The sequence below is a fragment of the Corvus kubaryi genome, unplaced genomic scaffold (genome assembly GCF_017639235.1).
Source record: "Corvus kubaryi isolate FWS band 111438036 unplaced genomic scaffold, C.kubaryi_AGA036_p1.0 split3-73, whole genome shotgun sequence".
Classification (NCBI taxonomy): Eukaryota; Metazoa; Chordata; class Aves; order Passeriformes; family Corvidae; genus Corvus; species Corvus kubaryi.
The window spans coordinates 41,242,855-41,257,520 of record NW_024582091.1 but is presented as its reverse complement, the minus strand read 5'-3'; the positions used below and the strand labels follow the sequence as shown (position 1 = coordinate 41,257,520).

The window sequence follows — 14,666 nt, the reverse complement described above, 5'->3', positions numbered from 1 at the left end:
GCTGTTTTATTGGACGAATATTCTTTGTTCAGACCCCTGAACATTACACAGTGCCTGATGATGGTGATAGCATTGCTAGCGCAGAAAAAGTTCTCTAATAATAGAGTACCATCAGCTGCAGACATTTAATCCTCTCTTACTTTTCATAGTAGATTGAAAAAAACTAGGAAGATAAGCATTTGTGTTCATGAAGCTGATTTAAAGCAAGAAATGCATTTAAAATATTTTTCACTCTTTTCCCAAAGGCCAGGGAAGCACAAGAGGATCTGGTAAAGACCAAGGAGGAGTTACACCTGGTAATGACTGCTCCACCTCCACCCCCACCCCCTGTCTATGAGCCAGTGAACTACCATGTCCATGACAACTTGCAAGATGAGGGCTCTGAGTACTCTGCCTACAGCGCTGAGTTCTCCAGCGAGGGCATCAGGAATGACCGCAACGAGGAGAAGCGCATCACTGAGGCAGAGAAGAACGCACGTGTACAGAGCCAGCTGAGGGTAAGGCACTGCTTGGAGGAGGCAGAGCAATTGAAACAATTGTTCCACTTGGTTAAACACAAAAAGTATGGCAGTTTCTCTTTGTTTACATTTCCTATAGGAAGTTTGAAATAAAGGCAAGGTATATAAAGATTACTCTCATTGCTCAAGCTTTGACATTGCTTAAATCATCCACAGTGTTAATAGAAAGCCCGTGTTGTATCCACGTCACTTCTCTGTCCGGGCATTAACAACTGTCAGGAGCTGAGAGCTTCTCACATCTAACCTGTATTTAATGTTCTTCATGTTGCAGGCACTGACAGATGAGCTGGCCCAGGCTCGAGATGAGAACAAGAGGACCCAAAACGATATCATCCACTCGGAGAACATGCGCCAGGGACGGGACAAGTACAAGACGCTGCGGCAGATCCGGCAAGGCAACACCAAGCAGAGAATTGATGAGTTTGAGGCAATGTAAAGATGCTCGTAAGAAGACAGGACTGTGGGAAAGGCAGATCTTAATGCTGTGTTCTTGTTTTGGGGTTTTGTTGTATTGGTTTTTTGGTTTGGTATTTTTTTCTCTGAGGAGGGGTCACTGTATGACACTTAACAAATGTTCTCTAAACCCAGAGCTGTTTGAATCTCCCTTTTATTCTCAACCTTCTGTGAAATTTGGTATAGTTTAAAACTTATTGTACCACAGATCCTGGTAACTTGCTCATGCCTTTGCTTAGTGCCAAAAGGCCTCACGTCACATCTCTCATTAAGCAAGAAAATTTTAACAGGCCATGCTTCTATTTAAAGATGTGTGTCCTGTGCAGGTGCTGGATTCAGCCTGGTCTAAAAGATAAGCATCTGTGGGTGAATTTTGTGCCATATGTCTTTTTATTATTAGCTACAGTGTAAAGTATGACAGCTGAGAAGACAGGTTGTAGAACTTAGGATTTGCAAGCACCTGTATGGGTGTTGTTCCTCCACACACAGGTGCTTGTAGACCCTGTTTTTCCCTTGGTCTTGATGCCCATGTTCCCCCCCCCGCCCCCCCCCACACAAAAGAACTGACAACACCTCAGACCTACTTTGTGTAGAAATTAGATATTCTCTGGTTGCTGTTCTCAACTGGAGAAACTGTGCAGTGATGGCTCAGAAGTGGCATAGGGACACTGATACCTTCTTCATGTAACAAGAAGCAAATACTCCTGGAATTTAAGACCACTGTGTTTGCATTCCAGCTTCATTACTGATCACTTATAGTGTAGTATTTATATATATATATATATATATATATAAAAAACATGCAATACATGAATTGCATTACTAGTTAAAGGGAAATAGTTTTGCTCTGTATATTTTGTTACTTTTCAGATTTAATAAGACTTGCATCTGTAAAAATGCCTAAACAAGACTGTAGTCTGATACAGTGCAACTGATTATTTAGTATAAAGCATTATTTGTAAAGATCTTTTTTTTACTTAATGGAAACTGTTAGATGTACACATGATCCAATATATACAATTTTACTGCACCTATTTTTCTAACAAATTTTCTAATTTTTTTAAATGTTTGATTTAAAGTTTCAGACTCCAAAGATGAAGGGACTGCTTGTTTATATCACAGTTGTATTCTCTCTAGTAGAGAGCATTTCTGTGACCATCCTTCCCCCACTCTCCCCTTTTTCCTTGAAAATCTGTTAGAAAGTGAGATACAGTATGTTGTCACCTTTTCTCTTCCATTTACAATATCTATGCTGCATTATACTTGAGTTGAATCTTGTGTGGGGTGTTTTTTTTATTTGCAGCAGCAACCATCTAAATAAAAGATCTGCAAAGTAACAAAGGTGATGGAGTGAAGTGTTTCTTGGGTGGGGTGTATTTTGTGTAAGTTGTGCTACTGCTTTTTTAGTTCCTGAGCTCAGCTTATGAGTCCCTGTGTCTTTGAATCTCAAATACTTAAAAGCCACACTCACCTAGAAAGGAAGAAGGGGGAATACTTGCAGTAAGGACTGAAAGTATAACTCACCAGCACTTGGTACAGTTGTACACAAGAAGTTTCTGCTGACTGTAAAGCTACATCCAAGGCAAGGCAAACAGACACAGGAATTTGGCCCTAAGCCTGTTCACATGAAGAAATGAAGAACTTAGCTAAACTGTTGCCATGTGCTGTACAACCCTATGTCTTACAGTGGCAGCTGATAAGAAGGAACTTGTTATGCCCACCCTTATTCCACTGGCTGTGGTCCCACACTGCTACTGACAATTTATACATTTAACTTTCTAAGCACATGCGATAGCACACATTTGAGAGACATGGCCACAGGCCAAAGCTTTTTCGGATCACATGAAATAGTGGCAGTGTAGATAATGCTGAAGCACAGAGACATTAGCATCACCCGTTTGCAGCAAGCAGACAAAGATAAGCTGGTTTTGAATTCCGCGCCTAAAACATCAACAGCAGAGCGAAATAATGTCATTGCCTTGCTGTAACAGTTATTTTTTCTGAAGTAGTCCAAGTTGTGCTTTAAATTAAATTGTAACAGTTCTGCTAGGCCTGGAAATAGAAAGCTGCATATTGTCTGGCTACTGTTGCTTTGTCAGCATAATACATCTCACACTGAGGCTGTCACTCCTGCAGAAACAACATTATCCTTACATTCCAGCTAGAGACAGAGGTTAAAGCCTTAACTTCTGAAGAAATAAAACATTCAGACTCTGACACATGTTCAAATACATAATTCTATTCCCCAAAAACTGGAATAGATGCTGTTGCAGTGTCTGTTTTCCTAGACCTGAAGTGCATGTACTACTTCAGTTTAAAACATCAGATGTGGGGAAAGAAAATTGTTGTGTGATAACCTCTCATGATTTAAAGTTTTCCTTATTTGAATGCAGTACAAGTGTGAAGTCCGTCCACGTGTTTGGGTTGCAGAGCACTTCCTGCCATTGGAGCACTGCCTGAGACACAAGGTCCATAGAGCCAAAAAATTCCTCTGCAAGAAAGCAAAAGGAAAGAGCACAGAGTTACTTTTCACCTGGCCTTACCCAGCTTCTGGCCAACCCTTTCACGCACTGGTACAGTCATTTCAGCTGTTCTGTAATTCCTAAGGCACTAATAGCAAAAAACAGTGTTTATACTTTGGAACAATTATTTACATCCTGTTAAACTGGAATCACTCTCTGAAGAGTGCAACTTGCAGCAAAGAAAAAGTTTTTGGTTGTATGACTGAAAGCAGAAGAGCAAGTGTGCATGCCCACAAAAGTGCAATTCTGCTAAGTGTCCTGCTTCAGTTCATCTCCACTGACTTCAATGCATTTCCAGGCTTAGGGCTTGGATCACTTACAAGCAGATAGTCCCTGCTCTAGCAGAAAGGCAAATGCTGGATAGGATAAGCAAAAAAAGTTCATGAGGAAGCCTGCAGCATGACATTGAGTTACCACCAGTGATAATACTCCTGTAAAGTGCATGCTGATACCAAAACAGCATTTGATCCTTTCCTCTCAAATACTGAAACCCACGGCACTTAACGCACTGGGAGGACAAGGGTGGGAGACTGTAGGGCAGCCTTCAAGGGACAATGCTGCCCTGCTCAACTACCAGTGAAACAGGGCCTAGTCAGTGAGGAGAGGATTTCTCAGACATTGCTCAGCCTTGAGAAAGAAAGCTCACACTTGTGCTAGAGCAGAGGCCAAAACTTCAAACATCCAACAGCCCCTTTGGAGCAAGTTTCACCTCCTGTATTTATTGGATTGGATTGATTTGTGGATGTAAAATAATAACGACAAACATAAGCAAGGTTAGAGTCTATGAGATGATTAGTTCTCCTGCTTCCTTTTGATGAGAAGTTATTTTAAATAAGTCAATTCATAGAAAACAAAGGAATAAGTCTTTAAAAATATGTAGAGCTCTGTGTGAGTTAGAGCCACGCCATTTCTGTGCTTGTCTTAGCATGGCTCTGACCCTAAAAATCACCACACTAACAAATGGCTTTCCTGAAAACTTCCAGTGACAACCTTGATCTTCTGCACAGACCTGAACTGAAGCACCTGCATCAGTCCTTGCAGGATCAGAGCCCAAGACTGCAAGTTGCTTAGGAAAGAGGCTGGGACTGTATGTCTAGGCACATGATAGCAAGCAATAAATAGTACAGTGTGATTATTATTGCTTGGGATATAAACTAAATTAACTTTTTCCCAAATTACTTTCAACTTTCAGTGATAAAGAACTTACTTGCACCAAGCTTGGCTCCGCCTAGGAATTGATCACTTGAGCTGAAAGTTGACTTGTGCCAGACAGTCAGGTGTAGACATGACCGCTGCAGCTGAGCTAGGGTCACACCATCAAAGGCAAACAAGTGTTTCCACTGTGGACAGGCTTCTTTCTTCAGGACAGGAGACTTTTGCTTTACCTCTGCTTGGTCTGGAAGGATAAGACAACTTCCCCCAAAAAATAACAGTTCAGCAAGGTTACTGACTTCTCAACCAGAAAATGGAACATTTTCAATAACCAACTAGGGCCCTTTGGTTTGCTTTAGATAGGAAACAAGTTCAGCCTTAGTGCAAGGTAGAACATGGTGCTCTTGTGTTTATTTTGGGACTTGCACCTTTTCCTGCCAGCCTTTAGTGCAGGTGCAAGTAGGCTCTTGTAGTCTGCTTTGACTCTGCTGTCACTGACTGCTGAGGGCATCTTTGCTCTACATGCTGCAACCCAATAGTCCCTGAAACCTGCCTTTCAGGAGATTAAATGCTCACCCATTTCACCAAAGGTGGGTGCCACAAGAGGTGAAATGGCTTTATGAGATGTAAGTTTACCCCAGTATCATACTTCCAGTGGCATCTAATGCCTGACAGCAAGGAAGTAAAATGATCCCACATACAAGCTACTCAGCACACCGAAGAAAAATTCAGTTCCTTCTCTTTAAAATGTCAAGAATGAAGAGGATAAAAGTTTCAGTGTATCCAGAGCTATACTTAATTCTGCAAAGGCACACCTTTTTTTCCCCCTCTCCCCTAATATCTAAGAGCACATACCTAAACTAGAGAACTCCAAATCTAATGTAATAATTAAAATCTAAAGTTCAAGACCAAAAAGGGCAGGTGGGACCTGTCACCACCCTGCAAACTGCTGCTGTTCTGCAGACACCCAAGGGTCACCATTAATAGTAAGTCTGACTAAGAGTGTGGGGCAATGCCACTTTCCCAAGCCAGTCTCCTGCTGAAAACATGTTAATATGTACATTTGCACAGAACACGTGTGACATTCTCTATTTGATGTGTTAGGTCTCAGACATACCCTTTAACAAAGGAGTTCAGCATTCCAGCAGATCTCAGCATGGGCAAGTTCTTGGCTCCAAATATCATAACCTGAAGCTGGCAGTTGAGAACCCCTTGGTCTCTGTTCCCTGAAAAAGGTGCACTTATCACATGAAATGCCCAGTTAGTTCAGCTCATAGCTTAAGGCTGCTAAAAGTAAGTAGGGGAATGCCTAAGTGGCACTACTGAGATAAGGAGTCATAAGGCTGGACTAGGAACATTTGAAAGATTTGAACATTTGTACAGTGAATGATTCACACACAAAGAAAACCAAGCAGTGAGTAGCTGGCTGCTTTGTGATCCCTGTTCCAAAGACAAAGCTTTCTGTTGTGTTTGTGAAAAGTAAACACGGGGCAGTACACACAGAAGCATTTCTCTGGAACAGTCAGAAGCAGGGGAGAGGGCCAAACCCATGGTGTGATACTGCTCCACTCACAGATCGAGGGACAGAGCAGAGACCCAAAACAGGTGGGCATAGGGAAGCTGGTAACTTTAGGGTCATTTGGTAAAGAAAAGGGAACAAAAATAACAAAATAGCTAATTAGAGCTTCCTATTGGTATGTACCTGCTGCTGTGGTCCTGACACAGAGAGCACTATTAGAGCTCTGAACATCTGTACACCTCACTAAGGTCTAGGGAGGTAAGGAAAAGGACGTTTTCCTATCTCTCCCTCCCAAAGTGTTTATTTCCACCAGCAGGTGCTTGCTCTGACATACTACAGTAATACTTAGTGGTCTGGTACCCCTGCAGATACTTCCCTTCCACTTTTTCCCTGAACTGGCAATCTCTGCCTTGGACAGCAGAACTGCTGTTTCACCTCCAGAATGATCTCTACTGGTAACATCATGACAGGCACAAGTTTGGAAAACAGCTGGATGCATCATACAGCTGCCATTATAATGTACAACTTTTGTTGGCATTAAAAACAACAAATATACAAAAGCTTGAAAATGTTTTGATTTTAAATAATCTAAGATATAAAATACCAAAAATACCAAAAATACCATTTGCTGTAGTAGTTAAAAAATCCATGCAGGAATATTACATAGACACTTTGCCAGTCCTTCATGGATCTCAATTCCTTTCTAGCCAAAGAATTCACAGAATCATAGAATCATTTATGTCAGAAAAGACCTCTAAGGTCATTAAGCACTCATGTATGCCAAACATTTTATACCTTCAAACTGGAGATTTTGATACTGGGCTGGCACTGACAGCCTTGCAGACACGAGGAGCTCACCGCTGTACTGGATAAGCTCATCTTCAGGCTTCTCAAGCTGAAGAAAGGGACATACAGGAGTCTGCATTATTGCAATCATTCTCTTCCACATCCTTCTCTCAGCTTGTGTTTCCAACATATCTTGCCAATGGGCTGGATTGACAGCATTTTCCCCTCCATAATCTCATAGGGGTGATTTTTCTCATGGCTTTCACTACATCATGCTCTTAAGGTACAACTAAGCACGAAAACTTAAGAGTCACCTTGGGTTTGAGTGGGTACCAGTCCAACAACTGCATCGAGTCCTCTTCGAAATTCCACACTGCCAGGGGAATCACCACTTCCCCCAAAAACACCCTGTATTTGAGGGCTCCTGCATGCCACACAGAGATCCGAAGTTGCCGACTTCTTAGCTGGGAGTATTCAATCTTGTACTAGAAAGATAAACAGCATTTACAGAGCAATGCACAGGATCAATGCAGGCCCATGCTCATGACCTGCTCCCAGGAAGGCCAGGCACAGCATGACTGAAGGCCTCAGGATGCAGACAGAACCATGTTGTCTGAGTGTGCTTTGCAGCCTGAAAAAACCCCAACTACTTAAATGCTGAATAATGTTCCTTCAAATAGGAAACAACATTCAAGGAATAACTTGACCTGCCTTGCTAAAGTTTTTGATTATTAATTCAGAACTTTAAATAAGTCTTGACCACTTTTGCTGGGGTTTTGGGGGAGTTTTTTTGTTTGGGTTTTTGAGGAGGTTTTTTGTTTGTTTTTTTTGGCGGGAGCGGGGGAGCTTATGTGTGTGGCTTTGTTGTTTATATATATGTATATATTTCTGTTTATACTCCCAATAGAACATGGCTGCTCTGAAAGCCAGTTCAAGATGAAGACATCTAATGATGGTGCTTAAACTCCCACTCTGGTCAGTGGCCATTACTTAAATGCAGTCAGCAGGGGCAAGGAAGCAATTCAGCTGCTCAGTAATTAAAGCCTTGATTCACTCTCCAAACATAGTTAGAGAACCCTTTGAGACATTGCTGGGTATCAAATATACCCACTGAGACTGGCAAACCCAGCCCATAGGTGACCTGCATGGAAAGCTGGAGGCAATGGCACAGGCAAGGAAATCAGTGCCCATATTTAGGCTGCTGAATCACAGGCCGGGTGTGGGCTCTGTGGCTGATGACCCTGAGTCACCCTGAGCTCCAGTGACTGCCAAGAGCACTTGCACAGCTCTCACACATGCAGCTATCTTAACCTGCAGCTGAATCCCACCCAGTTGGATCTCAGTGTCATGATGGGAGTTTACCTGCAGTAGTGCTGTGCACTTTTGACCATTTTTGCTACTCTGGATAAACTAATAATTAAACTACGTTTAAGTATTTCTAAGTAAACACCTTTAGAATTTATGCAGCCAGCTCAGGCATGGTTCTCATTTGCCTTCTATCACTTCTGCATGACTCTGGCATTGAAAAAGGACTACAAAATTAGGACCAATGATTTCAACTTCTGGCTCTTTTTTTTTCCCAACTTAAACCCTACAGACAGGCTTTGGGCTGTATAAGAACCATATATGTTACAAAAATCCTTTTTTGTTATTATGAAACTTTTAACTATGGTCTTTACAAACATTCTGCTTGTTTCACTCACTACTGATTCTTGATATTCATACACACCAAGAGTTGGGGGTAACACTGAAACTTTTGTGTAGTTCAAGAAGCAACACTACAAGTTTGCCCCTCCACTAACTTTCTTTTATCTCTTCCAAGACAATATATTACTGAAGAACTCATCATCTTATGTTCTACTGCAGCTCACCACAGCACACAAACACAAAAATGGTTTACAGTGATCTGAGTACAAAAGTGGAGCTGGGAAAGCTGGGAACAACCAACTAATGCAGGCTCTCCCAGCTGACAGTACTCAGCTTCATATTTCATGAAGTGTCTGTGAAGTAAGAATAATGGCTCCCATTTCCTATGCAGAATTCTAACCAGGATGCAAGAAGCAATACTGAGATGCATTAAGGAGCTGAAATCATAACTACCCTTCTCTGGTGGAATTATTAATGTTTGAAATTAGACAGTACAAAGAAATGGCCTGGCATCAGTTGCACAGGGAAAAGGAAGCAGACAATGTTTTAGAGATTTCAGTAGGCATACGGTTAACTGTAGAGAGACACTTCCAGTGGCACTGACCAAAGGGGGATCACTTGAAAGGGATACTTGTGTAAAATTCCAGCTGTTCTGCAATACACCCAAGTTCTGACTGTACAAGTAAAAGCATCTGTGGAAGACACTTTTGCCACAAGGTAAATCAGAACAATACTGGTATTCACTAAAAGTATTCTCTTGAACAAAGGCAGACTTTTCTAATGGTTTGCAACTTACTGTTGCAGCTCCAAAAGCAACTGTTTTATTTAGACAGAAAAACATAATTTTTAAAATTATTATTGTCTGTGACTCCTAAATTTGCCCCAGCAGGTCAGTTTGGAACTTGCAGGGTTGTACCACAGAGAAGCACACTTAGCATGGAATTGCAAACCTTACCTTCAACGTCTCATCAAACTCTGGATCCACTGTGCTCTTTTTGACTGCTGTCTTCCGCTTACTCCAAGGAGATTTATCAGGAAGTAAATAAACCTTAACATACCTTGGAGATAAAAGAGAAAGATACATGGAAAATGATCAGAAGGGGTAGGGAGGATCAAATGATAAAAACAATTAGATGAGAGGAGATTTTTCTTAATTCTTAAACAACTTTGACTTTGTAAGTTCCCAAGCAATAAAATGACAAAATGTGATTCATATATTTTCTCAATAAAAGCAGCTAGACTTTAAGGATCCTTGTGTACCAAGTTAATGTGCTTCAATTCCATTGTACTTGGGAAAGGATTAGGAACTGAATAGGAATCCTGTTATCATACTCTTGGCTCTGATAAAACAGCCCCCTAAAGAAGTCACCTTGTCAGTTGTAGTGACAGCTTTATAATGAAAAAAACCAGCATATTATGTGCTCAAAAAAATGCTATATATATAAACTCAATCAACTTTAGGGTTACTGCTGCTTATTCATGAAGAAAATCTCATCTTCACAACATCAGGTACCATGTAGAGAAAAAGGCATTATCATATAAATAATACAGAATAATTCATAGGTCTTACAAATGCTAATTGTTCTAATAGTCACTAGAATGAAAATGGGAGATGGTCTAAAGGGCTCAAAATTGCCCTAACATTGATTCAAAGAAAACCAGCCAAAAAATTTCTGGAAGCTGAGTTGGACCAATGTCAAGCACCAATGATTCATACCCAAAGTTTCTCAAGTGTAGGTCAAGTGAACACTAATACTTAAATATTCCCCTCAATATCAGTTCAGTGTACTGTACTTGTGTTATGGCTTCAAAAGTAAAGAGTTTCAGCAATAGAGAGTTCTCCCAGCTTGTCAGGGAAAGGAGTGGTTGTTTACATAATACAAACCATTTTTAAACTGTAGATATACATATTTCAGATATTATGACTTAAATGAATTTTAAAACAGCCTCTTGATTAACTTACTGGGTAAACAAAATCAGCTGTATCTCATAATATCAGTGCAGAACTTACACATATTCCCTACTTTTTCCAAACTGATCCATAGGTAAAGCTACTTTTTAAAATATACAGGTACTAGAAGATTTAGCTTCTTGTTCTATGAACCTAGATCATTTTAATTAAAACATAGCCAGTCAGACTTCAAACCAGCAAATAAGCTAAATAATTCATCAGGTTTTAAACATCAGTTAAAAGCCTGCTTTTCAGCAAGCACGTCAAATAACTGTGCTGTACTCTTTCAGTTGGCTTGGAAACCAACAGAAATATAGGAATATATACCCACAGAGAACATAACGTTTGCTACACAGCACTTCCCACATTTCCCTTCAGGCTTCCTGCAAGTGTTTGCCTGGCTTAATTACCAGGGGACTTAGAGAACCTTGACCCACTTCTGAAGTGCTCCCAAACAGCCCTTCTCCACGGGCTGCTCCTCCAGCAAGGCACTGCTCATCATCAAGCTTGTCTTTATGAATATTCTCTGCAAGATGCACAAAACCCATCATCCTTCTGGGTGAAGGTGACTGCAAGTCCACAATTCCAACGTGGGCACTCAAATGCTCAAATACAGTGAGACAGCAGGGGCAAGAATAGGTAGTTAGGGATTCTACCTGGTGGTTTTCTATCAATGGTTACGGCATGGTTAGAGAAGACTCTAGTGATAAAGAGAGAAATCACTAAGGCTTAATCCAACCAAAATTTTCTATGGCATATTTAATCGCAGAAGCAGATATTTGTTCCTCTTACAATGGTACATAATCATTAAACAGCTTTTGATTTTAAAATACATTGCAGCACCTGAAATTTCTACTTTTATCACAGAAGATGGAAGCACCCAAGTAGTATAGCAATCACCCAGTGCCGCACAGCGAGTCAGCAGTCAAATTAGAAACAGGACATCTCATGTTTCAGCCACAACTTAAGAACTAAAATGTGAACAGCTATTCCTGAAGCCCAAAGGTACTCACCAGCAACACACATACCCAACTGCCTGCACACAGGCAGGGAAAGAAAATTCCTAGCAGAAAATAGTCAAAATGGAATAAGCACTGGTATGAAACCTGTTTGTCTTGCAGTGTGTACGTGTGCAAAGCATTGGTGTGTATGCTGGATGTTTTGAAGGTGCCAATTCGGCATACAATCACATATAAATCTGTTTCACTCCGAACATACATGAGTATTGTAAAAAGCAGAATATTTTCCTTACATTTCTTCTCCTTCTTTACAGAAATACTTACGGGTTACACTTTTTCTTCTTCTCTTCTCCATAAGCCAGGTTCCTGCATCCCTTGATGCAAACTTCCAAGATGCAAGCTCTGAAGTTGTACTTTAGGGCAAACTCTATTTCTCCTGTGATGTTAGCCTTGCCAAAATTGCCAGACTCAGTGCAAGTGCTGTTAAGACTATACAAACTCCCCTGAGAAAAGACAAATGTCTGGTAAAAGCAGTTTCAGATCAAACAGGAAAAAACATTTATTTCCCTCAATAGCCAGTACCTTTACAGACATGACTGTAAAGCTACTGCAAATCATGAAATTAAAGGTAATCTGTATAAAACATTCCATTGCTTTCATAACATCCCTGAAAATTATGACTGTAATTGCAATTCTACTGCTTTGCCCCCTTCTCTTCAGCAAACTCTCTAGGCTGAGAAAATGCTTGAAGTAACCTCTAGATTTAGAACCTGTCTTTATATAAAACTGCTATGTCACTTCCCATGAGAAAAATGGGGTAAGTATCTGAAAGGGAATGAAAACACCCTCTGAAATCTAAAAAACATTAAAAACCCATTGAATTAGACTGCTTTTAATACATAGCTCATAGTAGGGTACATTCATAGTAGGGTACATTCAGTTCTACCATGTATTAGAGGAAATACCAAAGTGGCCTGCACATCCAGTAAATATTTTACAAGATGTCCCAATTCTATATAAAAACGACATACGCTGTATTGCAGACCATTCAAGAGAGACTAAAATATGAATACTTCCTGCTGTTGTATGTGGGTGCATAAAGATGATGTTCCCTAGCTCACCTCAGCCCTTTGCTCTCCCTTCATCTACTTTCACCTTTGGGGCGAAGGTCTGTATGCTTTATGTATGGTCCATCCACACATATAAAGAGTACTTATGTCTAGCATTTACAGAAGCCAGGACACTGCAAAGAAGGAAGAGACTAATCCTTCGTGTGGCCCGGCCCAGACACTTAACTTTAGGGTGCTATCTTGCCTTCACTGTAACAAATTATCAACTCAGAATAGTTTGGTCTCCATTCATTTATAATGATATTCTTTAAGGTGAGCCCTAGAAACTTTTTACACAGCATTTGTCACGAAGGCACCACTGTTGTTGGGATCAGTTTCTCAGCAACACTGCCCTAGATTGCTAAGAGATCTGTGTTAGATCACTCCTCCCCCTGAAAATAAACACCAACCCACAGAGGACTGGTTGACCAAGGAGTTCTGCAGTGCACAACCGAGCAGCTACGAGTGCAAAGTAGCGTTTGCAAGATTGTATCTCTCTTCTATGGAGATGCTTTTCTTCCTTTGTACAGCATGCTAAATACTCAATTCACACCAAAAGATTTATTAAAGAGGCTATCTGCTCTCTCTTTTAAGCTCTAAGCAACACACACGTGTCAAAAGAAGGGTTAGAGTGCTTACTGAGGAGGTCAAAAGAAGTGTAAGGACTGCTTTGACCGGATGCTTGTTGCATGTAATATTGCCCCCTCCACAAGACGTGTATCAGTGTAATCAATCTCCCTTGCAGCTTTGTTCAGCTCTGCTCTTTCATTCACTGACATATTTTTATTCACCAGACCAGAAAATGCTCATTTTCCACCAAAATCCTTTATGGCAATGGAATGCAATCAGAGTTTTTTCCTAAGCTCATATGTCCTAAAAAAAAATTCTGCAAAAGTCCCTAATATTTATTCCACAGAACACCCTATTTATTTAGGAAGGCTGGATAGGTGTTATGATTAATGATGTTTGGACTGAATATCATTACATATGCCTCACATCTGATAAGGCATCCCATGGATGGGTGGAAGTCACCCCTTTTGGTTCAGTGAGCAAGGATTTAGCAATGACTTAACATATTGTACTTCTGCTAGCATAACTGGAAGCAATGCCATCTGATGTTTTAGAAGATATATTTTTTATGGAGTTGCCTTCAACATCCAACAATTACCCATAAAGGGAAGTTTAATGCAATTTGACCTCCACCTTTATAAGATAGTAGAAAATATTTCAGTTTTAAGCCTGAGCTTTCTATAGCCCAGCTCAAATGGTTGTCATGAGAATCACAAGTGTAATACAAAACTGTTTTCCATTTGTCAGCTTAACACCTCAGACTCCACAGTGCAGTAAACTATGAGAGAGGACCAAGGCCCCTGTGTGTGTGTTTGCTTCTCTGTCAAGTGAGTAGCCTGGTTTAATTCTGATTCCCTAAGCCATTTTAGCTCCCTCCTTTACAAGATCAGTCACGAATTCTTTGGATACTTCACCTTGCTTAACCTCATCACTAACAGAGAGAAATTAGCTTCCACAGTTAATCATACAGGCTTTAAAGCATGTGCTGAATTCATTTATAACTGGCTTCCTTCTCTCTCATTTGCAGTATTCAAAATGCCATCCAACAGAGGATGATTCAATGTCATCCCCTAAGCCTATGAACTGCTCCCCTGGCTTCCATCACTGCCATCCTCTTCATTCACTCACATTCTGACATTTGAATTTCCACTGACATTTCCACTACCACAGTTCTTGCAGACTAACAAAACCCTTCTAGTAAATGAAGCTTGAAGAGAAAAAGCCAGATACTAGGTGAGAAAGTACCACATTCATAACCCCAATCCTAATAATCAAATGGGAAGAATGTTAGTTGCATTTGCAAAATTCATAAGAAGCTGTTCTATCAATTATTCATTATCAGTGGATATATCCATCAATTATCCATTATTAATTTAATTTGCCTTATGCTTCAGAAAGTTCACAGTGTTACTATGAGGACTGTGGCAAAGGCATCAGTCTTTCATCAGATACAAACTCAAGTACAATTCCTCTTTCATTT

General features: G+C 40.5%; 2 protein-coding genes across 5 annotated transcripts in view; one reads left to right on the top strand and one right to left on the bottom strand.

The window, feature by feature from the left end:
* The window catches only part of EZR (ezrin), a 37,581-nt gene extending 35,269 nt beyond the window's left edge, over positions 1 to 2,312 (top strand). For both annotated transcript variants that reach the window (XM_042016362.1, XM_042016363.1), the window contains 2 exons: positions 246 to 497; positions 790 to 2,312. In XM_042016362.1, coding sequence (XP_041872296.1) covers positions 246 to 497; positions 790 to 954 — 417 coding nt within the window. In that variant the 3' untranslated portion in view covers positions 955 to 2,312. The remainder of the gene's footprint in view (positions 1 to 245; positions 498 to 789) is intronic.
* Positions 1,717 to 14,666, bottom strand: part of SYTL3 (synaptotagmin like 3) — a 37,457-nt gene continuing 24,507 nt past the window's right edge. For all 3 annotated transcript variants that reach the window (XM_042016359.1, XM_042016361.1, XM_042016360.1), the window contains exons 10-16: positions 11,832 to 12,010; positions 9,553 to 9,655; positions 7,265 to 7,435; positions 6,960 to 7,059; positions 5,763 to 5,871; positions 4,701 to 4,906; positions 1,717 to 3,462 (exon numbers count right to left, since the gene is read on the bottom strand). In XM_042016359.1, coding sequence (XP_041872293.1) covers positions 3,332 to 3,462; positions 4,701 to 4,906; positions 5,763 to 5,871; positions 6,960 to 7,059; positions 7,265 to 7,435; positions 9,553 to 9,655; positions 11,832 to 12,010 — 999 coding nt within the window. In that variant the 3' untranslated portion in view covers positions 1,717 to 3,331. The remainder of the gene's footprint in view (positions 3,463 to 4,700; positions 4,907 to 5,762; positions 5,872 to 6,959; positions 7,060 to 7,264; positions 7,436 to 9,552; positions 9,656 to 11,831; positions 12,011 to 14,666) is intronic.